This window comes from Typopeltis vanoorti, chromosome 19, assembly GCF_054136105.1.
Source record: "Typopeltis vanoorti isolate ZY-2024b chromosome 19, IOZ_Tvanoo_1.0, whole genome shotgun sequence".
Classification (NCBI taxonomy): domain Eukaryota; kingdom Metazoa; phylum Arthropoda; class Arachnida; order Uropygi; family Thelyphonidae; genus Typopeltis; species Typopeltis vanoorti.
In genome coordinates, this window is record NC_143567.1 from 89530412 (window position 1) to 89557817 (window position 27406).

At 33.2% G+C, this 27406-nt stretch overlaps 1 protein-coding gene across 2 annotated transcripts in view; it reads left to right on the top strand.

The window, feature by feature from the left end:
• Window positions 1-15905, top strand: part of LOC150096323 (rap1 GTPase-GDP dissociation stimulator 1-like) — a 266122-nt gene extending 250217 nt beyond the window's left edge. For both annotated transcript variants that reach the window (XM_090408894.1, XM_090408895.1), the window contains one exon: window positions 10288-15905. In XM_090408894.1, coding sequence (XP_090265020.1) covers window positions 10288-10409 — 122 coding nt within the window. In that variant the 3' untranslated portion in view covers window positions 10410-15905. The remainder of the gene's footprint in view (window positions 1-10287) is intronic.
• The last annotated feature ends 11501 nt before the right edge of the window (window positions 15906-27406 follow it).

Genomic DNA, 27406 nt, shown 5'->3' on the forward strand with positions numbered 1-27406 from the left:
ACTGAGGCATGATCTACCCTTCACAAAACCATGCTGCCCCCCCCATACAGTATCCCATTTTCATCTATCCATTCCTATATTTTGCTCTTAACTAATTTCTCCAAAACCTTGACAACGACTGCTGATATGCTAATCATTCGGTAATTTGCAACAGCAGTCTTGGAGTCTCCTTTATGCAATGAAACTATTTTCCCCTCTTTCCATCTGCTCGGGACTAACTCATAGCTGAGACTTAAATTAAACAATATGGTCAAGGGCACTGAAAATTCCTTTGCTGCTTCACATAAGACTCGAGCTGGTATACCATTGAATCCCACAGATGTATTCACATTATGGTTCTGTAAAATACTATTCACCTCAATTCTTGTATAAGCCATTGGTTCCCTCATTCCTGCAATATCACAGCCTGGATGATATACTCTTGCAAAGTATTCGCTTAGTAATTCTAATATTTCAATTGATCCAGTTACCTCCCTACCATCGACATTCCTTAAAATCATTCTTTTTATTTGCAGCATATCGAAAGAACTGTTTGGGATTCTCTTTAGCTTGCATTACTAATTTCCTTTCATAATCTGCTTTTGCTTTTCTTACCACAGTAGTTACCCTTCTGGCCTATGCTTTGTACTGTTCGTGTGCCTACAGGTCACCTTTCTTCTTAAATTACCTCCGCAATTGTAAAAATGAAACGTTTATAGGTCCAAATGGCCTGGGAGAGAGAAGAGGAGAGAGAGATTACCCAAATTCGCTGCAGCTGAACAATTCTTTATAATGTGTTCATAAACACATTTTTCAACAAACACCCAGGAAGAAGATGGACTCGACAATCACTGAATGGAGTAATTAAAATGTAGTCAATTTCATAAAAAATGAAATTGACTACATTTTAACAGACTGTAAAAGACTAGTACAAAATTTTGGTACAATAGGCAAAACATATTTCAACTTAGACTCTGACCACAGATTCTTCAGAACCATTATAAGAATAGACCACAAAAAAGAACAACATATCAGGGCAACCTCAAAAAAACAACCCAAATAGACTACAACAAGTTCAGGAAGTACATAGAAGAGACTGAATGAACTATTAAGAACTGCTACATAAATGATGACTATATTGAATTTAGTAATAAATTCAATGAGTGTAAGAAAAAATCATAAATTCCTGTGAAACAAAAGAAAAGAGAATGACTCTCACCTCAAACCATAGCACTACTGAAAAAGAGAAAAGAACTAAAGAAATCCGAAGAAAATTTTCTAGAATACGAAATTATCTGTAAGTTACTAAGGAAAAGAATTCCAGAAGACTACAAAAGCTTTCAGGATTCAAAAACTAACCAAACCAGAACAGGAAAAAATCAGTCTGAAAAAAAAAATAATAAATAAATAAATAATAATAATAATAATAATAAAATTAAAAATAGAGAAGGACTTAAATTTTAAACAGTCAATCCCATATGCTCTACAGGATCAAAATGGAGAAAAACATACTAACAGAAAAAAAACAGAAGAAATAGAACATGCCCTTAAGAAAATGAACATAGGTAGAGCCTCAGGACTTGATCATCTTAAGGCCAAAGAAATCCAACAAAGTGGACCAACGAAACATCACTCCCATCTCAGTATCTCCTTGCAGATATGTATAATGTTATGCATTAAGGGAAGGGCCACTACCCAGACTAGTTTCAACCTTTATTGAGGTCTCTTCAGTTGGGAGCCAGGCCCAAGTGGAGATACCAAGCAGAAGCATTAGCGAGGTCATCTCTAAGTATAGGAGTTGCCAAACGGTGTGCCACCTTTTTATTAAATTACTCTGGATTTAGAGAAAGATGTTGAAAGTTTATTTTTCACTTGGTTAGACTATATTAAATTTAGTTTAATCCTTTATCCAAGTGTGAGCAAACAAAGTTTGTGCCTGAAAGTATCTTCAGGAATGGGGTAAGGTGGTACAACACCGGGCAACTCGTTGCAAAGGTGGATCAAGTTAACATCACTCCCATCTCAGTATCTCCCATAATGCAAAACACATCTCTTTGCGGATATGTATAATGTTATGCATTAAGGATACTGAGATGGGAGTGATGTCAGCTTGCTCCACCTTTGCAATGAGTCGCCTGGTGTTGTACCACCTTACCCCAGTCCTGAAGATACTTTCAGGTGCAAACTTTGTTTGCTCACACTTGGATAAAGGATTAAACTAAATTTAATAAAGTGGACCAACTATATTCAAAGCCTTGTCTACCAGATTCACGTGGTACTTCAAAGAAAAAAAGATTCCAGAGGAATGGAAGACTTCAAAAACCATACTTCTGTTCAAAAAAGGGAACAAGGAAGACAAATTATCTTCCAGTCTATCTACTCTGTCACATATTTAAAATCATGAACAGAGTAATACTGAACAGAATCCAAAACACACTCAAAAACAACTGCAGTAGAGAGCAGGCAGGATTCAGAAGAATCCAAACTCCACAATAGATAATATCCAGGTCATTTTGCAATTAACAGGAAAAAGAAATGGAGAGAATTCCAAATCCCTCTATGTTTATCCCCAGTTGGAGAGAGTGACCATATGGATTTTACATGGAAGATGAATAGACATGCAGGAGTATCAAAGAGAAAGGAATGTATGTGGAATTATAAGGCAGATGATTATAATAGTTTTGGATATCAACTTGGGGCAGTTCCATAGAGGGAGGAATTGGAAGAGCAAGATATCATTAGTGCTTGGGAAATTGTGAAGGAATATTTGTTAGCAGCATTAGTAAGCTGTATTCCACGAGTGAAGAAGAGGACACAATTTGGTGTAAAGTGGATGACAAACAATATCGCACAGAAACTGCAGGTGAAAAAGAGATTATAGAAGAGATATAAGGAGATGGGTGGAGAGCAGATGCATGAAGAATATAAGATTTAGGCCTGAACAAGGCCAGGAGAGTGACTAGTATGGTGAGGAAGGCAAAACTGGAATATGAGAAAAGATAGGCACTAAGATCCAAAGAAAATCCTAAGGAATTTTTTAGCTGTGGTCAGTAAGAAGAGAAATGATCGTGGATGAATGACACTTGGATAAAAATGGGAATAGAGTGACTGATGCAGAGGACATAGGAGTTGTTCAATGAACACTTTATTGGAGTATTTCATCCTGGAGAAATAGATTTTAATACTAGAGGGATAGGACAGGTTTTAGAGAAAATGTTGGAAGTTTATTTTGCACTTGTTTAGACTATAATAAATTTAGTTTAATCCTTTATCCAAGTGTAAGCAAACAAAGTTTGCACCTGAAAATATCTTCAGGACTAAAGTAAGGTGGTACATCCTTTGGCAACTCGTAGCAAAGGTGGACCAACCTCTCGTCACTCCTTGTCTCAGTATCTCCCATAATGCAAAGCACATTTGCTTACCGACATGTATACTGCTATGCATTAAAGGAAGGGCCACTACCCAGACTAGTTTCAACCTTTATTGAGGTCTCTTCAGTTGGGAGCCAGGCCCAAAGTAGCGATACTAAGGCAGAAGCAATGGAGAGGTCATATTTACCTATACGAGTTGCCAACCAATGTACTACCACCTTATTATTAAATTACTCTGGATTTAGAGAAAGATGTTGGAAGTTTATTTTGCACTTGGTTAGACTATAATAAATTTAGTTTAATCCTTTATCCAAGTGTAAGCAAACAAAGTTTGCGCCTCAAAATATCTTCAGGACTAAGGTAGTGGCCCTTCCCTTAATGCATAGGCAGTGTTAAATATTTTATTTATATTTTTATACTTAAAGTGTTGATGCTTGATTAAATCCTTTCTTATTCATAACCTTATTCAATTAAATCCTACCGGCTGTTCTATTGTTATGTCGTTACTTTCTCTATATTTTCTGATTTATCACTTCCTATTCTATCTTTCTATTGCTATTTTACTTCGTCAGATATCTGGCCTAATATGCTTACATCTAGGATTGTTTCCTCTTCGGATACTGGCGAATTTATATTTTGCTGCACCAGCCAGTATCCTATAGCAGAAAAGGATCCTTGCTCAGGGAGACAATACTAGATTCTGAGGCTTTCTTACTCGATATCTTACTTTAACACTGCCGTATAGATTCAGATTATTGCAGTCGTGACCTAAATCTATAATTATATACACTTCCTAATTCCTTCCCGCCAAAATAGGTTCTATTTTTATAAGTGGTAGTTTGGAATCGTAATCAGGCATGACTCAGGTTTAGGTAAATATGACATGTTTATTGGAATATCTAAACAGAATACACAAAAAATTCATACACTTAATTTGACTCAATACTAAATGAAAAGACTCGAGTTAAGAGGTTAACATGCTCTAAATTAAATCAAAGGTTAAGAAACATCGTAAAGCATGCGAAACACAATAACTGCATACTGGGATAGTTAGCAAATGATATGAAGTTAAACTAAAATTCCTGTCTGTAATGGTATTCATAAGATAATATAAACAAACATTCTAATGTTACTCAGTTACTAAAATCCACAATTCTGATCTCATTAAGTTAATCCTATCACATTCAATTGTTAAATTGTGAATGAAACTATGTTGTGTAATTTATTTTTTTCATTCACATTTAACATTGCTTATTATATATTAATCATGATTTGTATAAAAATTATTTATTGTTCCTTAATTAAGGATTACTATTTAAATATTTATTCTAAACTTAACCTACTATTAATTTATTAAATAATAATATGTCTAGAATTTATGATAACTAAAATATATATAAAGTAACGAAAAGTGTTATTATAAATAATTGTATACGTAATGAAAAAGCTGATTAAGTAGCTCAAATATTCTGTTTATTCTTATTTGTAAAAATTTAACGTTATGTAATCACTTATGTAGTAGTAGAGCGTTGTATTACATTAGCGAAATGTTTGCGTTCATTGGTTGTCATGGAGACGCATGAAATAAACAAGCACGAGTCGAAGAGTGCGTGACCAGGGGAACAAAAAGGAGAAAAAAAAAGAGGCAATAAGAATTTTTAATGAGAGAAAAAGGAGAGAGTTTTGCGGAGCCTGAAGGAAGATAGGATACAAGCAAAGAAGTGAAAGAAAATTATAAATTCTTTAGGGCAGAAATTCATGAGAATAGTGTTTGGAAGAGAGCAAAAACGTAGTGAATCATATACTCAGCTGCAAGTAAAATCAGCTGTTGTTATAGAGAAAAATTTAGTGTCGTAATCGGATAAATAAAGAACTGGACATTCAATGGGAAATTCTGATTAGTTCCAGTTAGTCTAGGATTATGTCTTAATTCTATGTTGCCCTGAGAAGAATTATAATGAATTTAACTAGTTGGAGAAAAGTAAACAAGGAAAGATATCAGTACCTTATTGCTGTTGTTTAGAGTAGTGAAGTGCGATTAACAGTAGTTCAGCTAAAGTGTTGGAGAATTTTATTTAATGTGTTCCACTAGCTTAAATAAGTTAATTCATAAGTGCGCTCACAATAAATTGATGTTTTGAAGATTGTATCTGGTAAGAGTAGTAATACATGTTTGTTTATTCTAACATTAACTATAACGTATCTTCGAAGTTCAAGGTCCGAAATAAGATTGCTTGGAATATTGTCTACCTTGATTAGTGCCTGCTGTGAATTTAAGCATTAAGTACAACTGATAGATATGTGCAGACTGATAAAATGAGAAGTTTTGTTTTATTAACTTGAGTTAAGAAAACTTGTAATTTTGAAGCTGTGAATTGTATGTTAAAGTTTAGAACGTTGAATTGGAATGAGTGACTTAGCAAGATGTATTAAGTTATTTGTATTGTTTCATTTAAAAGTAGAAGTCTTGTATTTGTTATATATCATATATTAAATGTTTTATTTTGTTAATCTAAATATTGTGTTTGCCTGAATTCCCTTTTATTGCACCGTTCATAAAAAATTCGAATCTTGCGAGTGCCCCAAGTAGAATAGTAAATAATTCGGCCTAAGTGAGAAGACTGCTAACTTAATTAAGAATTGATCCTACTGTTTTATATAGACTGATCTAAAAATAGGGTGGCGCAGTATAATTATAAATTTCCCTACTTTTGGATCGGTGATCAATTTGCAATTAGTTGTTTTATTAATAAGAGTGACTTGAAACAAGATGGCAGATTAGAACACAACATGAAAATAGAATGTCACGACACAATTACTAAAGATCTTTTCCAAACAATTCTTACTCTCTCAAAGGAGGTTAACTTTCTAATTAGAGACTGTCCACAGAGTTCTTTAGAATACTGTTCTTAATTTCACATTCGTAAACAATCTTCTCTCTTCTAATGAATTTTATACACAAAATAGAGTAATTTCACCTTACCAAACTTTTTCCGTGTCTTTCAGCACCACGTGCACATCTGGTTACTTCTTGTCTATTGGCTGTCCATACGGTAACGTAGGGGTTACACTATCTTCATTATTTCTGCTGAAAACGGACTTAAATCTTTGCGTTTCAGGAACAACTCAATGGGACTTCTCAGCGATGGCTTGATTCTGCTAGGACTCAAAATTTTTACCTTCAGTTCTGCATAGAATCCTTCTCCATTTTCAAGAAAGCCTGCTGTCTGACATCTTATCTTAGCACAGACGCTTCATCCCCCCTTTTATGCGAACTCCTGCTAACTTCCGAGCCACCAAACAGGAAAACGATACAACAAGAGAGATCTCCGATATGGCACTCGTCCCCTTATATTCCTCCTTAGAGCACCCTCTTTTTCCTCAGTCCCCTTTGCACACGACCCATATCTTTTCACCCCTTGGGTTCATCCCTTGCTTTTTCCCGACGCTGTTATGCTCTTGTATTCCCAGAATTCGTGTCAATGTACGTTCCGCTTAAGCAACTGCCGCCAGCGTTACACTGTACACGTGTAGTTTTATACCTTCCAAGAATTATTATTTAGTAACTATTTGATGACTCACAGTTAATTTTACACAGCTTAAGTGAGGCTTAAATTAAGTCAGATTATCCCTCTTATAAAACATACTCTAATAAAATCTTAATATGACCACAATAGATTAAATATATTGTACATGAAATAAGGAATGCAAATTTTACACATAAAGTGAAGAAGTTTCACTTTTATTTTTAGCTGATGAGCAGGTATTTCTCTTTTTTTGTAAGTTTAATATGTTGGATTCTGAATGAATGATTTCTTTGCAAGATTCCTTCATTCAGGATCTAACAGCAGTATACATGTCTGCAAGGAGATGTGCTTTGCATTATGGGAGATACTAAGACAAGGAGTGATGAGAGCTTGGTCCACCTTTGCTACGAGTTGCCAAGGGATGTACCACCTTACCTCAGTCCTGAAGATATTTTCAGGCGCAAACTTTGTTTGCTTACACTTGGATAGGGAGCAATAGGGACATCAGCACATGTGCTAAAAGAGTGTTCAGCTGAACTGGCTATTCCTTTGACCAGGCTGTTTAATATGGGTCTCGAAACAGGGAAGATTCTGTTGGAATGATAAGGATGTATGATAATTTCATTGCACAAGGGTGATGCAAAAACCGATGTATCCAACTGTCAACCAATTAATATCTCAGAGTGGTGGTGACGATTTTGGAAAAATTGGTGGCTTGCATTCAGAAATGAGTGAACAGTGAATCTACTTTGCAGTGAGGCAACTTGGGTTTACTAAGGGAAGGTCATCTTTTAGCAACTTGCTCACGTTCTATAACAATGTTACCATTGAACTAGACAACTGGAATGAATACACCATGATACTTTTGGATTTTGCTAATGCTTTTGACAGAATACAGCATCGTAGACTGTTGCATAAATTGGAGAATATGGATTTGGATTATAAAATATTAGCGTGGATAAGAGGATGGCTGACTGACAGATATCAAAAAGTAGTCTACGGGAAATATGAGTCCGCACATAAACATGGTGTACCACAAGGATCAGTGCTTGGTCCACTGTTATTTAATCTGTGCATTAATGATATTGCGAAGGATTTAACAAGCAACATACGGCTATTTGCTGATGATGCAAAGATAGGTAGGGTAATCAGGAATGCTGCTGATATGCAGTACTTGCAGAATAATTTGAATAGGCTGGAATTGTGTGCATGAGAAAATGGATATCAGTAAATGTAAAGTTGCTCACTTTGGCGTGATTAAGTGTCCAATGTTGTATTATATTGGTGGGACTATACTAGAAGAAACTGATCAGGCTAGGGATCTTGGAGTGTTAGTAGATAGGAAGTTGAAGTTCAGGAGCCATGTAGCAAAGATTGTAAATACAACTCAAAAGATAGCTGAAACGAACATTCACATGTAAAGATAAGGATGTCATTTTGCCTCTTTAGAAGGCATTTATAAGACCTCACTTGGACTATTGTGCACAGGTCTGTTCTACTGGTTTCCATTGTGATTCTGATATAGTGGAGAGAGAGAGAGAGTGCAAAGGAGAGTGTTAAAAAATGATATTAGGATTGTGGAATACTGATTATGAAGACAGATTGAGAATTTGTAGATTGTAGACACTAGCAAACAGAAGAAAGAGGGATGATATGATTGAGACTTACAAACTTCTGAAATGGTCATACGCGATTTCAATTGATGGAATTTTTCAATTTATGGAGGGTGGTGAAAGGACAAGAGAGCATCATTTTCAGGACTGGGGAAACTCGTGGTAAAGGGGGAATAAGTTCTGATCACTTGCCTTAGTATTCCCATAATGCAAAGCACATCTCCTTGCAGACATGTATAATGTTATGCATTAAAGGGAAGGGCCACTACCCAGACCAGTTTCGAACTTTATTGAGGTCTCACCAGTGGGAGCCAGACCCAGTGGTAGTGATACTAAGGTGGAAGTAATGCAGAAGTCATATCACCATATACCAGTTGCCAAAAGGTGTCAACACCTTATTATTAAAATTCTCTGGATTAGAGATAGTTGATGGAAGTTTTTTTCACTTGGCTATGCTGCCAATTATATATTTGGTTTAATCCTTTATCCAAGTGTAAGTAAACAAAGTTTGCGCCTGAAATATTTTCAGGACTGGGGCAAACATAGGCAAGTGAACATAGTGGTAACATAGCCAAGTGGAAAAAACTTCCATCAACAACAGAGCATCCTTGGAAGCTAAGAGTGAATGCCACTAAGAAGGTGGTGGGTGCTAGATTTTTCTTTCATAGGGTGGTTCGTGATTGGAATGGATTGCCATTGAATGTTGGGAGTGCAAGCAGCGTGAATGAATTCATGAATAAGTATGATAGCTGGCTCGTGTAGTATGTGGCCACCCTCAATGTTGGTAAAATGGATGGGCAAATGTTTTTTTATTGGATGAAGTTGTGGTGTTTGGGTTATTTTGGGGAGAAAACATGTTTTTTATTATAGATTTTTTTACATACACAGTGACGCTAACATTCGTTTGGTTTTCTTTCATGGTAGAATTGGTACTGGAAACTTATAGAATGGGACATACTGAAGTGAAAGACTCCTGCACATAACTCCCACACAAGGAGTGCCCAGACTTCAAGTGTGGCCTCGACAGTGTTGGGAAGCCCCCCAGACGTGTTGCCATTGGGTTCAGTCCCCTATGTTATCTGGTTGCTAGCCTGCAGAATTTGCTTTACTACTGTACCCTCAAATTGAGGAGGTGCTAGCTTCCTGATTTACTAATAATAGTGTGTTGAGCATGTCCTGCGAGGATATCATTTGCAGTGCATGTGGACAGGAGAGCAGAAAAAAGCCCTACTCTGTAGATGAAACATGGCAGTAGTTATTTTACACCTTCAATAAGCTGAATGGTAGTATTTCACTGGGAAGTGAAAGACATTTACTAACTAGAGGTCTTGTTGGCACTTTTTCCATTTTAAGGAAGATGTACTTATAAGACATAAAACAAGTTGCTCAAAATAAATAGTGATCTGAGAGATGGAAATTAGAATAAATGCTGAGATATTAAATTAAATAATTCATTTATATTTTCATACATACTTGGTTTTAACATAGAATAACACAAGAACTAAATGTGAATAAGTGAGATACTTATTCACATTTAGTGAATAAATACCCGGAATTTACTTGTTATTCATATTAAAGATGTATAATTACATCTTTAATATGAATAAAGCAGTCACATTTGCAGTATCTACAGGAAGCTTTACTAAGAAAAAACAAGAAGCTCTGAAGACTTTTTATATATATTATAGAAACCTATAACCCTAGATTTTAACAGCTGGCTACATATAATTATATAATAGTGTTATAGTAAAATGTGATATCCTGTAATAAAATTATATTTAATTTTTTCTTTTTTAGAATCACTGAGAACTGAGTTCATGCGTGCTGGGATTCATAATGACCTTGCTACTAGAATGGATCAAAGTGATACTAAGTTGTCTGCAGAAGTGCTAAATACCTTACAAATGCTGAAACTTTAGTCATATTTGGAAGAGGAGTCAGGGGGGGGGTTGTAAGCAAAATGATGAGAGCATTTTGAAAATAGAAAAGCAGATTACTGTTATGATTTAAAAAAAAATAAAGTGTCTACTGTTATTCTGAACAATGTATGAATCAGTTTTAAATGCAGATTAAATACCATAGTGATGCAGTGGAGGTAAAATATATGGAAGCACTACGCATCTTCAGGTTTACTAACATTCCATGAACACTCTGTAGTAGATTTTTTTTAAAATAAATTATTGTGCCACTAGATAGGTATTAGATTTTCACTTTTGTAGGTAATGTAGCTTTCTGAAGCACCATCTTTTTTCTAGTAGTAGATAGAAAAGTAGTCTGTAGTAGAAGTAAATACTGTGAAAAAAACCAGTAACTATTTTGTCATTTTAATAATGATTATAATATTTATGATGTTTTATATATATTCTACTGCTCATATATAAAAACTATACAAGTTTAAAATTGCATAATTGTAAGTTTCATTATTAACTACTTTGTTTCTTGCCATTTATTTGGTTCTGTTTATAACAAGAAAGTGAAGCTTATAAATGAATGAAGGTAGAATCAAAGTTTAATTTCAATGCATATTACTGTAATAATTGTCAGGTAAATTTGTGGACAGTTTCATATGTCCACAAATTTTCATCCTATCACAATACCTCTTTCAAGCTCTGTCAATTCCCTTTTCGCAGTCATTTCCCCCTTACACAACTGCACTGACTTGGGAGCATCATATTACTCCAATTTATACTGGCTAGAAACACTGGACTCATTACATGGTATGATGCATGTTGCCCATGGGGGAGTGTCGGTTAGCTTCTTTCCAAGCAGTATATCTGCATATATATCCTTGTGTAAAATTCAAAACATAGGCAATATTTTGTGTATTTTTTTTTCAAATATATTTAAGGAAAACTGCTGCTCTATATCCTTTTGTACATATGTGTCAAAATGTGATAGCTTGTACTACTAGTTGGCTGCATTCATAAATATGTTTATGAAAAAGTGTGAACATATCATAGTAATTTTTTCATTGTTCATTATTATTATTATCATCTTCCATGCAGTCCAGAATCTCATCATTTAAGATCCATTCTCTTACTTGTACATATCATATTTTCCATCACATGTGGTATGCTTATTTCATATAAAGAATCACAGTAAGTTGATTTGTATCTTAAAATGGACTAACATTTGGTCATGTAAATACTTTCTGAGTGTTTACATGATGATTATTGGTGATTATCCCTCTTTTGACACTGCATCATGTTTGTCTCTGTGAAAAGGCAAGTATGATGAAATATATATTGTAAAATGAATGAACTTTGGTTTGGTATGTTATATCGATATATAGGTTAAACAATACAGTGATGGCATCGATAGACTCAGCAGATACAAATAGCAGATTAAGATATAGATATCACACCACAAGAATAATTAATTCTAATGCTGCCTACAATAAGAATTAGTTCTTTCCTATTGTGTTGACATCTTAAATCTTATTTACCCTGTTTTTATGTAACTGTGTCCATGATTATATTGATAACCACATACTGTTCATCCTATTATTTGTTTTCTCTAACTCTCATATGTTTACCATTGCAGTAATTTTTTTCTTCTAAAATTTGGTGTCTTATTCACTATGAAAAAAGCTACTTAACAACATTATTACATTGCCTTAAATAAATTCAGACCTAGCATACAGATCCACTCATTCAGTTACACCATCCTGTTAAACATTTAAGCTAGTTAAACAAATGGATTTTAATTCCAGAAATAATTTCAAATGTAATTTCTTCAGATTGTTAAAAGATCACACCACTAAACTGGTTGAACATTATTTATAAAATATTTTCTTTATCATGACTATAACCATACATTAATTCAAACTAGAAAAGGTAGGTTCTGTATATCTTTATATACTACATAAAAATAGATACTGTTTTATATATATATACTGTGTGTGTGTGTGTGTGTGTGTACTGTATATATTTATAAACAGTCAGTAGTGTATGTAGGAGTTTTCTATAGGGCAAACATGCTTTCATTTTTTAAGTTGAAGGATGATTTTTTTTTCAAATTAACTTTTTTGCACTTCTAGTCACCAATATACACTCATCAAATCACAGAAATTCTGTAATGCATTGATAAAATTTGCCAAAATGATGGTAATAAATCTTTATTTTAGTATATTGATCTTTTGAGCAAAAAAGTATATATGTATAGGGGATTTGAACATTCTGTAAGCAAAAGTTCAGACTCCCACCCCCCCTTTCCTGTATGCATCTCTTTTAATATTTTTCTTCTATACTTTAATATCAGATGTCACTCAAGTTAGCTATTGTAATTATTTTAAAATATCTTAATTAGTGTTCAGCTTGATAGCTGTATTATAAATTTGTGCATAGTATTCTACTTCCTCAACTAAAACTTTTGATATTTTTTCAGATATGCCAGTAAATAATTATTTTGTTATTTAGTTGATGTTAAATATTTATTATATACTTAAACTTTATACAGTAAATCATTAAATAGCCTTTTCCTTTTTTATGTGATAATCTTTTTAAATAAATTTTTAAAACAAATTTTGTATGATAATATACAGTTTAAACTAATAAATGTTGTTACTTAAATCGTTAACCTCACATGTTTTATGAAACTGCTTACCTTATAAACTTGTTTGACATCTAGTCATGTCATGATATTAATGTGAAAGTATGTTGTTCCTTTTTTTTTGTGTGGGGATGGAGTGGAGAACTTGTAAAACTTATTAATGTCACTGTTTATAATTAAAAGTATAACTTATTTTATGATATGAGATATGTTTGTTAGGGTACCATTCAAGAGATAGCAAACTTTACTTACTGAAAAGCAGGTTTGGCTTTGCAGCATGCAAAAAAGAAGTAGGGATAGATAGCTGCCTCCTCATCTCAGAATATTCTATTCTTCTAATTGCACAGAATCCATAAAGATATAGTAAACATTACTTCTGTCCTTTCCCACTTGACTAGTTTAATTAAAACTTACTCAACTTGTTATTTTCAATGTAATATTAAGTTTTAGTTAATGATTCTTTAATTGAGTACATATGGTTCTTTTAATATATCATTTGAGTGAATATTTTAAAATAATTAAAAATCAAATGTACAAGAATTTTTGTTAGCATCCTTTTAAGGAAAGTTGTAATCCAGGATTAAAGATAAAATTAAGGCATTATTCTATATGAGGTAAGAAAATGTTTCAAAATTGTTAATTAGAATATTTTTTATTATATATGTTATTTGTTGTGGCTAGGTATAGTGAAATTCTAACTGGAATCACTAAAATTAAATTTACTTTTTTTGTTTTATGCACTCTGTACCTCCTAGGGTTTCTAAAAACACCATTCAGATCAGAAACTGGATACATCATAATTAACTGCATGCTACTAAAGAATGTATGAGAGAGAGAATCAGTGGTCAGCAAATAATCAACTGACTATTTGCTGACCATTTATTATATGTAACCTAGTAGTAATAATAATCCTTTACATTCAAAATAAAAACAAGACTGAAAATGACTTTCCTTAGAGTAAGCCTATTTGTATTTAGAAGATTCAAACCTTGTCCATTATATGCTGTTAAAAAATTAAAACACTGGCAAGTGAAATCTAAAATGAATATGCTTGAAGAAAAAAAAAGCATTTGTACAATATTATATGTAACTTATTACATGTAGCAATATCGTACGACCTTTTGAAATTATTACTGTTACCTTGTCATCAAAATGCAGTGCAATTCATTAAAATTCTTCAGTATTCAATAGCAAAGGCATCATACCAGTAATCAGATGTATCATGCATGTGCATGATTTTGATAATTTTGGTAATATGAAATTGATGAGTTTCATCTCCATTAGAAATTTCATTTGTTTGTAAATGCTTAAAATTTTAAGTGCTTTTAACATTATTAACTAAATGAGGTGCACACATACATGTATCTGTTTAATTTCAGTATAAACAGAAAATTTTGATTGATACACACACACACACATAACAGTTACACACAAAAAAAAAAAAAAAGAATAATAATTAATAAGCTCTCCCTTTTAAGCATTTACCAAGTCATTCAGATGTTATAATTGTAAAAGTTATGAGGATTTTTGTGATTATGAAATCGCTGCAAGCCTACATCTGTGAATAAATAATATTAAATTTAAAAAAAAATAGCACCAGGCAACCAAAAACCTGATATACATTTAAAAGTCAAGAGCAAAAATAATGATTTGAAGTGCTTTTCAGATTATTATGTAAAACAAAAAATAATTAATGAATATTATATAACCTGTTTACTTCTATCCCACTCTCTCTCTGCCTCTGTGTGTGTGTGTGTGTGTGTGTGTGTGTGTGCATGTGTGCGTGCGCATGCGTGCTCATACATGCATATGTTGGTGAGAGTGAGATATATTTTATGTTAATCCTTGTTATTTGCCAATATTGTTATGATGATGATAATCTTCATATAATGTTGCAATATTATTAACTACGGATATGATTTCTGGAACGTGAAAGATTTAATATTCATTAAATCCTTCATTTCAAAGTGATTGCAGTTTCAAAAATAGCCTTAGATAACTGTTATTTATCCACAAATATGTAATATAATGCATCTTGATGAATGTAAAGTTAAAAACTAGTATTCTTTATTATATAAATATCTTTAAAAAAACATAGATATGCAGATTAGAAAATTTATATTTTTAAAAATTTACATTTTCTACTCATAATGTGCAAGCATAACAGTTTCATTCATAACATTTTCATTTCATGGCATACTAAGCCCAACTTTAAAAACATATCTATAAAGTCAGAAACTGATGCTTACTGTGTAAGCTGGATCACTAATTTATAAGTGCTTTTTAAAAAAATATAAATAACATAGAGAGTATATGACTTACAATAAACTGAGTTCTGGTTGACTTTTCAAAGTAGTGTTACTTTTAGAGCAGTTGAATTCTTAAATTAGCATAGTTCCTACACTATATATATATATATATATATAATAAGTAGTAAATCCCAAAATTAAAATCTGTTATGCCACTGGCTGGTGATATATATATATATATATTCATATTTTTGTGTGCATGCATGTACTCAGTTTGAAGCTTGTGTATACTATTTGTATTTGTGTATTGCTAAAAATAACTTTCCTAATGTTTGCAATTGGTCCTGAGTAGTGCAAAATTAGCTTTAAAAAAATGTGTTGATAAATAAATTTGTCAAGCTAAAAGAAATTTGTTGTTAAACTATAAAATATAGCACTAGTTATGAATGAAAATTCTTAACTTTGTTGATTGTTATTTATCGGAATTTTTACACTAAATATCTAGTCATTTATTTATTTCTGTTATTTATTATATCATTTGTATTTTTAAAAGTTGATAAGTTATATGTGACTCGGAAAATTTAGAAGGTTTTTTTGTACAGTTTGTCAATTTAATATTACGCTACGAAATAAAACATTTTTATTCAACTTTTTTTTTGTGTGTTTGTGTGTGTTTGTTTATTGTTAGACACTTCATGCTTTATTGACATTTTTTAATGTGAATCCAACCTAAGAAATGCTATAAAGCTAAGGATAAGGCAGTCATTTTCTAGAGATCAAACATGGAATTTTATCTGGCCTATGATAAGCAGGGCTACTCACTCGAGTAACAAAATTTGTCTACTACATTATAGCTTTTATTACTTTGTATTATTTATTGAGCTGAAATGCATTATACTGAATATCAGTTACTACCATTATCAACTGATAAAATAGAAATTGTTAAAAAATCAAAATTAATCTACAAATGAGCCTTAAGACTTCATGAGGTTCAATAGTCCTAATATTTAAATGTAATTAATATTGTTTCTGTGGGGTTTGAAAAGTAAACTAGGTTCAAAATCCCATAGTATTTTTATTCCAGTGCTACTCTCATGCATAAGTAACAAAGTTTATTGATTGTGTAGTTGACTTTTTTTTTTCTTGTAAAACAGTGACACTATAGACTATGTGGAAATTGCTTTACCATATTACCATATGTACGTCTTGCATTTTCATACATATGTCCTGATGAGTGCATTTTCATACATATGTCCTGATGAGTGCATTTTCACAACATTTATATGGCATGTTAGTTGCAACTTTTTTGATAGAATTTTATTTGTAAACATTTGTGAACTGTCTTAATGATATCAAAAATCATCATCAGTTTCCTGATATGTACCCTCAAGGGTTGTTCAGACTACTATGACAACATTACATGATTCAGTTTACATTATAACTATAGAATCACACTTATGCCACAATTAGTAATTTTTTTTCATTCATCATCAGGACAATTATCAAACAACAATAGAAATTGAATTTAAAAAAAAACAGTAGCATACATGCTTAAATTGGAATTTCTCTCTTTCTATGTATACAGTCACATGTTCATGGATTAAACCTAATATAACAGGAAAATTTATTTAATACAATTGAGGATAACAATTTCCCAAACTTTCGGAATAGTGAGGACAATCGTTCTGAATAAGATTAGGTGTATGAAGTAAGGCTTCAGCACTTTCTTTATATAAACACTTTTGTTTATATATGGATCTATGTAGCTGCTTAGCATTTTGCCATTGGGTCCTGTGGTTAGCGTTTTCGATTCCATGTTGTGCAAAGCCAAATTTGTGAAGCTTGATAAGATGGATGTAATCTTGATGTTCAGAGATACGTTTATAGATCTTGATCTTCCTGTTTGTCCATAGTAAGACAAGTTACATGAACATGGTATTTTATATATACACCAAGTAGCAAGTTGTGAATTTGGTTGATGGGCTTATAGGTAGCAATGAGTTGATATTTTTTCAACCCACATGCATTTTTGACATGCCTATATTAATCATCTAATCAACATTATTAGTTCATTGGATTAGTCACTCCATATACTGTAGTTAATTACTGAGCTATCAAATGCATAAAGCCACTGTTTATTATTGATTATTTATATTTATCAAACAAAACTTTTTCCCTCTTTCCATAAGTTTTTTTAATTATGCATTATGCCCATCATAAATGCAAACATACATGTCTAGTATTTATAGGATCACATGTTATTCGCTCTGCCCAGCGACTGATAGGACACACTCATATATCACAAATGTAAATTATTGTTAATTCATGCTTGTAATGAAAGTATTTCTATCCACATCTGTTGTTTCCTTCCCTTATATTTGCCATTTTCCCATGGCTCATTGATGGTTCACATATTTACACATTTTGGTAATTTAAATATGCCAAATATATATAACCAAATTATCCAGTATTCTCGTTAATTATTGTTTTCTAATATATCTTAAAACAAACTCATTCAGGTTGGCATGGTTAGCGTATCCGCTCTACAGCCAAAACGCTGCGGGTTCGAATCCCACTGTGGGCATGGATGTTTGTGATTGTCTGTGAAAATAATAGTGTTGGTGTAGATGATAGTAATTGCAGTTGGTGCATTGATGGAGACAGAGAGTTGCAGAGTAGATGTCCTCCCTCGATGAGTCTTTGGACTCCCTGTAGGTGTTATGTAATAATAATAACGATGATGATATCACTGGATCACAAAGAACAGGTTTTAAAAAAATTTTAAATCATTTCCCCTGCAGATTTCATTACAATCGAAGAACCTATCATGATATGTGCCACATCTGCCGATACGGAAGCATGAAATTATAGTGGTATATAGTGTTTTCTCTCCCCCCAACAGAAGGTCAGGATGGCAGTAAAAGACTTCTGATCAGCCCAGTATGAATATGTTAAATAATTAAGGTTCGTCAAGATCTGTTATCCATTCCCAAGTTGTTTCGTGTGAATGGATGGACAAAGTTAATAGATGCTATTTGCTTGTGGACATGCATAAAAATAGTCAAAATACTGCATCTTAAATAATGAAGATAAAGCTACATTTTAAATAGTACTGCTTGATATTTTAACAAGTATGACCCTGAAATTGATATATATTTTATTAGGTACAAGTTCAATGTTCGTTTAAATGTTCTAGCATACTAAAATTATATGGAATGAGCAGAATTAAAGATTTAGCAGATTTCAAAAGAAAATTTATTATTATTATTATTGTTCCGGGAAACTCCAAGGAGTCGACAGACTCATCGAGGGAGGCCCTAACATCGTGTCAAGAACAACTATTCAACATTCACACAGTATCTATCATACCTTGCCTTGAACTCATTCACGGTCGTAGCACCCACAACAGACTCTGGAAGCTTATTCCAGTCATTTACCACTCTCCAAGTAAAGAACCTAGCTCTAACACCCTTGTCAACCACGCTCTTGCCCAGCTTCCATGCATGGCCCCTAGTCCTCCCACCACCAGTCATATTTTCAAAAATATCTTCTGGATCAATCTTATAAAAACCCTTCAGTAATTTGAATGTCTCAATCATATCACCCCTCCTTTGCCTATCGTCCAATTTCTGCAACCCACAAATCTTCAACCTATTCTCATAAGGTTCATTCCACAGACCTGCTATCATTTTGGTCACTCGTCTCTGGACCCTCTCCACTTCCTCCCCATCACAAAGAAACCCTGGTGCCCATAACTGGGCACAGAAGTCCAGATGGGGTCTTATCAAGGCTCGATACAGAGGAACAACAACTTGTTCGTCTCTGCATGTTAAAGTATTTTTCAGAAGCCAAGTGATTTAGTGAGCTGTTTTAGTTACTTTTGCAATGTGCCCCCTAAACTTCAACTCCCTATCCACCAACACTCCCAAATCCCTGGCCTCATCAATCTCCTGGAGTATGGTTCCACCAATGCGATATACTGCTGCTATTCTTTTCACACCAAAGTGCATAACCTTACACTTTGCCACATTAAATTGACATCCATTTTTTCCTAGCCCAGTCCTCCAAACTATCCAAATCATCCTGTAAAATTTTGACATCCTGTGCACTCACAATTGCTCTACCCAACTTTGCATCATCAGCAAACAAGTGAACACTTCCTCTCAGATCCTTTCCAATATCATTGATGAACAAATTGAAAAGCAGTGGTCCAAGAACAGAGCCCTGTGGCACTCCACTAGTCACAAGACGTCTTTTAGACTCCACTCCTGAATAAACCACTCTTTGATATCTCTCCTTCAACCACCCTCCTATCCATCTCACCAACCCTATATCTATACCCATCTGCTCCAGTTTACTGATTAGGGTTCCATGTGGTATCCTATCAAAGGCCTTGGCAAGGTCCAGTAGTATCACTGTAAATCCATTACCCCTATCCAGTTCAGCCGTCACTGTGTTATAAAACATGAGCAAGTTACTGAGGCATGATCTACCCTTCACAAATTTTCATCTATCCAATCCTGTATTCTTTTCTCGACTAATTTCTGTAAGACCTTGACAATGATTCCTGATATGCTAATCGGTCGGTAATTTACAACAGCAGTCTTGGAACCACCTTTATGCAGTGGAACTATTTTCCCCTCTTTCCACCCGCTCGGGACTAACCCAGTTATATTGCTTATTAATTTTTATGACAGCAAATGTCATAAAACCAAATGTGCAGTGTTGATGAAAAAACTTTATTGGGTATTTTTAAAGTCATCATGACTCCAGCAATTCTTAATTTTGAAGTTATTTTAACTCATGTTAATAAAAGTGCTGCCAAAGTCCCCTATCAAAAATGTTGCTTTAAAGATTTGTGGGTTGCAGAAATTGGTTGATAGGTGGAAAAGGGGTTGTATGATTGAGACATTCAAATTACTGAAGGTTTTCTATAAGATTAATTCAGAGGATATTTTTGAGAACAGAACAGAACTGGTGGTGGGAGAACTAGGGACCACCCATGGAAACTGGGCAAGGGTGTTAGAGCTAGGTTTTTTACTTGGAAAGTAGTAAAGGAGTGTAATAAGCTGCATTGTGGGTGCCATGGCTGTGAATGAGTTCAAGGCAAAGTATGATAGATACTGTGTGAATGTTGAATAGTTGTTCTTGACATGATGTTTGGGGCCTCCCTCAATGAGTCCGAGGATTTCTTGAAGTTGCCCGTAATAATAATAATAAATAAAAAAAAGAAATGTTAGCATATCAAAATTATAGTTTATTATTAAGACCTTAATTTTAAAAATAACACAAGCCTGCATAGACCAGATATGAACTGATCTCAAAAGATTTAGCTGCATTTAGTAGAATAAATGCAAAAATAAATATACATTAAAGATTGTTGAAATAATATTTTATTTTTATTTGTGTTTTTTAGTAAGATAAAGAAAACTTGTGGAAGTTTACAACACGTTAGCAGTAGTTTCATTCTAGACCTAACAAGAAAAGTGATGGGGACACAGAATATGTATAAGTGGTTATATTATTGCTAAGTCAAAGTATTGTTTTCCGTTTGAATTTTTTTTTTACTGGCCTGGTTGGCTGAGTGGTTAGTATATCTGATCTCCAGTTAAAGAACTGCAGGTTCGAATCCTGCCGTGGACATGTTTGTCTGCGAAAATACTAATGGTGGTGGACAGTAGATGGCATTGACGTAGATCATGATGTTGGTGTAGTTGGTGGATTGAGTGGTGCAGACAGAGAGGTGTATTTTGTTGCATCCTACTTCTCAATCTATACTTTGGATCCGATATTTAGTTATTACGATGTTCTTAACTAGTTGATAGGTTGCAAGTTGATTTCTAATTCATATATAGAGAAAATTTATATTTATTGACTGCGCCACTCTATATTTAAATTAGTTCAAGAACTGGAAAAAAACCAACTCTCAACTATTTCTCCTTTATATGTTGTTATTAATATATACTCGCCGAGTATATTTTATGAATGGTGCAGTAAAAGAGATTCAAGCAAAATACAACTTTTGATTAACAAAAACAAACATTTAATTTTAGAATCACAAATTTTACACTTAAGATCAAATCACTAAATAAGTTATTATAAACACTTCAGCCTTTCTGATAATACTGTCATACAAACTCAGACAATGGTAAATCTGTTATCTGTAATACAGTCTTCTCACAGTTCCTTAAGTTCCAAATACAATAAAATTGCAGTAACACCTCTTCACAAGCAAACACTTTTAAATCTACACTTCAGCTAATCTCCGCAATAGTTACTGTTAATATAAGGAAATTCTAGGATGAAACTCACACATATCTCTGTATAGGATTAATGGTTGGAATATTCTTACCAATAATCTTCTTTCTTCATCTACTTATACGCAAACACTTTTTATAACTGTAAACATTTTAAACAATAAATGGCACTCATTAAAATAAATCTTCTAAGCAATAACTGAATTAATTAACGGTTACAATACACAATCAAACGTTCTTGCATGAAGTACTACTGATCACTCATGAATTAAGGTAACACACAATAATTCCTTAACTTGAAGTTTTATATGCACAGTTGTCCATTCCTCCGGCATTCAATTAATCCTTTAGGCACTATAATCCTAAACACAGCTATCATTAAACTTCAACTTTACAGCCTCTACTTATTCTCTAGTTACTCCGTGCTACGCTTCAAGATTCTGTGTGTCCTTGAAAGGTCGGCCCAAAATTAAATCTCAACTATAGTATCGCTAGTCATTCAGTAGTCACTCAGCTGTCTTCCGTAGCTATAATTGTTATTCTACAACTTATTAGCTAACCGCTTCTCGACTAGTAGACTTTAATTAGCTGCTTGAGTGACTCGCTGACTCACTATTATCGCACTCTGATTTACTGAATCAATCTCCTTTTTGATTCCCTCTCCGAATGCCGAAGTAGAATATCCTCTGATTCCAACCGAATGCCAATCTTCTGTTTTTTTTTTTTTAGCGTTCCTCACTAAAAAAAATTCATTCTTCCTGCCTAAATTGTTCTCGTGCTCTCTTTAACTAAAAATCCTTTCCAGTAAACTTTCAGCATTCTCCCTCACGCACTGTTCCAAACTCGCGCTCGCTCTCTTACATACGTCTCCATGACAACCAAACAAAATATAATAAAATTGAGCTATTGCATAACGTTAAACTTCTACAAACAGGAACAAAATAAGAATATTTACATTTCAATTAATACGCAGTTAAAATGTTGAATACAAATTCTTATATTAATATAGAAAAAAATAAAATAAACTTAATATTTTAATACAGAGTTTTATTACTATTAATACATATATCCTTGATTAAATAATTAAATAAAGTTAAAGGTAGTTATATGAATATTAAATTATAAACAAGTGATTTACATTAATTATTAATTACAAGTCTAGCCTTTGTGATGGAAGATCATGTTGGATTCTGAAGCAAATAATAATTACTTAAATCTCTATATATTCAGAATCCAACAAAGGCTTACTCTTTCTTTGAAAATTTTTTTCTTCAGGAAAAATTTTTCACACTAGACTCACGAGTGGAGAAAATTGACTCCTTATCTCCCTTCCGAGATTTTAAATAGCACTTAGTTTGAACATGATTAAATCTCTCATCACAGTCTATTTACCTCTCTGCATTTCTCCACTTGAGTTCTTTTTATCATAGGGAGAATTTTGATTGCTACACTTATGTGATAATGTCCTTTCAGGGCAGAAGTTCTGTTCTCTGTCACTAACTTCTATCCTCAGTTGTCTATCATCTTGGTAATCTGTTTCTTTAGTCCTTCTGTGATCACTCATTCTTTTGTATCTCCACTTACTTTCCAAATTTTTAATTCTACTACGTAAGGTAGACCTTGACAAAATTTACTTTAACTATTAGTTGATTATTAGTGTTAACATCTGATTTAGGCATGGATATTTATTGTTGTGATGGCTCATTAGTATCTTGTAGTATTTCAGTCTGATAAAGCACATCAGAATTCACATCACCATCCTTTTTAGTTAATTGACTTACAGATGATCTTTCCTTAGTAGATGGTTTCAATTCATATGGTAATTTAAACTGCTTTGTCTGTTGTCTAGTTCCATCATATTTATGATTTCTACTTCTGATATATCTCTTCTTGTTCATCAGGCATACTTCCTTCTTAGAAAAATCACAGGAGAATTGATACTTTGCTAAGAAATTTGTTCCTAAAATAATGTGGGAGCTTAAGTTGGATGTAGTGGGGACAACAAGTAAATCTTGCCAGACACAGTCCAAATTCTTGTAGATAAATCCTTGCACGAAGTTTCTCATATGCTATGAAGCTTGAGTCTGAGAGAGTATTAATCCTTACAGGTTCTCTCAACTTGGCAGTGCTTTTCCACAATTTGTTTTTTAAGATTAAGAAATAGTCCATTCTGATGGTAGAGGCATTGTATCCAGTATTTAATAAGATATCACATTTAGAGCCCAAGATATCTCCTCTAATTCTCATCAACTGTTCACTTAATTTGTGGGGTTTCTGAACTCTATTATTTCTTCTGTGGAGTATGTATCCAAACTTTGAGTCCCATCTGCTATTAGAGTAGTTTCCCTTGTTATAAAAACAATTCCTAGCATAATGTCCAACTTTGCTGCAATTATAACATTTGGGGGGACCTCTATGTTCTGTCTCTGTCTTAGGTTGAGGGATAATAGACATCTGTTGTTTAACATTATCTAGTTCTTGAATTACCTTATCTAGACCAGCTAAAATGGGTTGACTGTTTTTCCACTTCATGTTTAATCATCTTATTAATTTGATCAGTTGTGGGGTTTTGGTCTTCTTGAGATTTTAAAGTAATAGTTGATAATTGTCTCACGACCTCATTAAGACTATCCATTAATGGCTGATTTAATTTATTTACTTCCTGGTGAACTTCTCTGTTTGCCTGATTCTAGTTTACAACCAATTCACTTAATTTACTTTCAAAGTTCTTGGGATCACTTTTTTTTTTGATACTCTTATAAAATTTAATACTTAATATTATAACCTATGATAGGTTTGCACTTCTGTCATCAGCCTTTTGTCAAATTGCTCTTTACCTTCAGTTATGCAATTTATACTACTTGGACTTTCTCCAATATTCTTTCCTTTTCCTTCTTTATTTTTCTTTTCAACTTCAGATTGGTTCAAGGAACAACCAGTCTTATTTACAACATTCACAAGACCTACACTGGATGAGGGATAAAGGTCTCCTAACATTTGTTCTTTTTCTTTGACACTTTTGAGACACTCTTCTAAGGTGGAAATTTTCTTCTTATAGGCTGTTTCTCTTAATTCTGTCCTAACGCCTTGGCGGAACTGTTGGAATACAGCCCAATCTAAGTGAGGTTTATCCTCATTAGTCACATTTAAACTGTTGGCTAGTGTCAACAAACAATTGTAAAAATCAGTGACAGTTTCTTTATCTTTTTGTAAGCCTCTCTGTAACTTCCATAAATTTGGGCCAATACTTCTTAATTTTGAGAACTGTGAAATCAAGTTATCCTTAAATATTTGATAATCAAATGTATCCTTGAGAATTGGAGATGAGTTAAAATATGTTCTAACCTTGCCTATTAATTTACTTCTGAGTAAAATTAACAGTTGAAAATCCATCCAATTAGCTATTTCTCTAAGTTTTTCAACATAGTAAAAAAGAACAGTACATTACCTGATTCTTCACCTGAAAACTGAGGAAAAAACTTGTTGTGTTCACTGTATGAAAAAATTCACTATCTTCCATTTTAGAACTAGATGAAACAGCCATATTAATCTATTAACAACTTTAAAAAAATCAGCATCCTAAAATAACTTCTCTGTTTGCCTGATTCTAGTTTACAACCAATTCACTTAATTTACTTTCAAAGGTCTTGGGATCACTTTTTTTTTTTGATACTCTTATAAAATATTATAACCTATGATAGTGAATTCAAATCCTGTCGACTGCGCCATTTTGTTGGATCCTACTTCTTCTCAATCTATACTTTGGATCCGATATTTATTTATTACGATTTTCTTAACCAGTTAATAGGTTGCAAGTTGATTTCTAATTCATATATAGAGAAAATTTATATTTATTGACTGTGCCACTCTATATTTGAATTAGTTCAAAATCTGGAAAAAAACCAACTCTCAACTATTTCTCCTTTATATGTTGTTATTAATATATACTGGCCGAGTATATTTAACATTACTTAATTCACCCGCTTTGGTTCGAATATTTTATGAATGGTGTAGTAAAAGAGATTCAGGCAAAATACAACTTTTGATTAACAAAAACAAACATTTAATTTTAGAATCACAAATTTTACACTTAGGATCAAATCACTAAATAAGTTATTATAAACACTTCAGCCTTTCTGATAATACAGTCATACAAACTCGTATAATGGTAAATCTGTTATCTGTAATACAGTCTTCTCATAGTTCCTTAAGTTCCAAATATAATAAAATTGCAGTAACACCTCTTCACAAGCAAACACTTTTAAATCTACACTTCAGCTAATCTCTGTAATAGTTACTGTTAATATAAGGAAATTCTAGGATGAAACTCACACATAACTCTGTATAGGAATATTAATGGTTGGAATATTCTTACCGATAATCTTCTTTCTTCATCTACTTATACGCAAACACTTTTTTCTAACTGTAAACACTTTAAACAATAAACGGCACTCATTAAAATTTATCTTCTAAGCAATAACTGAATTAAGGTAGCACACAATAATTCCTTAACGTGAAGTTTTATATGCACAGTTGTCCATTCCTCCGGCATTCAATTAATCCTTTAGGCACTATAATTCTAAACACAGCTATCGTTAAACTTCACCTTTACAGCCCCTACTTATTCTCTAGTTACTCCGTGCTATACTTCAAGATTCCGTGTGTCCTTGAAAGGTCGGCCCTGAAATTAAATCTCAACTATAGTATCGCTAGTCATTCAGTAGTCACTCAGCTGTCTTCCGTAGCTATAATTGTTATTCTACAACTTATTAGCTAACCGCTTCTTGTAGTAGACTTTAATTAGCTGCTTGAGTGACTCGCTGACTCACTATTATCGCACTCTGATTTACTGAATCAATCTCCTTTTTGATTCCCTCTCCGAATGCCGGAGTAGAATATCCTCCGATTCCCACCGAATGCCAATCCTCTTTTTTTTTTAGCATTCCTCGCTTATATATCCATTCTTCCCGCCTAAATTGTTCTCATGCTCTTTTTAACTAAAAATCCTTTCCAGTAAACTTTCAGCATTCTCCCTCACGCACTGTTCCAAACTCGCGCTCGCTCTCTTACATATGTCTCCATGACAACCAAACAAAATATAATAAAATTGAGCTATTGCATAAAGTTAAACTTCTACAAACAGGAACAAAAGAAGAATATTTACATTTCAATTAATATGCAGTTAAAATGTTGGATACAAATTCTTATATTAATATAGAAAAAAATAAAATAAACTTAATATTTTAATACAGTGTTTTATTACTATTAATACATATATCCTTGATTAAATAATTAAATAAAGTTAAAGGTAGTTATATGATAAACAAGTGATTTACATTAATTATTAATTACAAGTCTAGCCTTTGTGATGGAAGATCATGTTGGATTCTGAAGCAAATAATAATTACTTAAATCTCTATATATTCAGAATCCATCACCATGGACATGTTTGTCTGCAAAAATACTAATGGTGGTGGTGGGCAGTAGATGGCATTGGTGTAGATCATGATGTTGGTGTGTTTGCAGTTCATTGTAGTTGGTGGATTGAGTGGTGGAGACGGAGAGGTGTAGAGCAGGTGCCCTCCCTCGATGAGTCTGTGGACTCCTTGGAGGTGTCACATAATAATAATAAAATTAATCCTACCCACAGGAAGTTGTACATACAGTACTGGTGGCCAGGTTACATAATCTGGTTTTCCTCTGCTATGGACCAAACATGATACTTTTCAAGCTACTTCAGGTCTCCAGTAAAATGTAGCCATAAAATAAGAATTTATGAGTTGCAAAGTCACATTTGTGATTGACAAACAGTATCATTGAAAATATAAAAATTAAATTCTTGGTTTAATCCTTTATCAA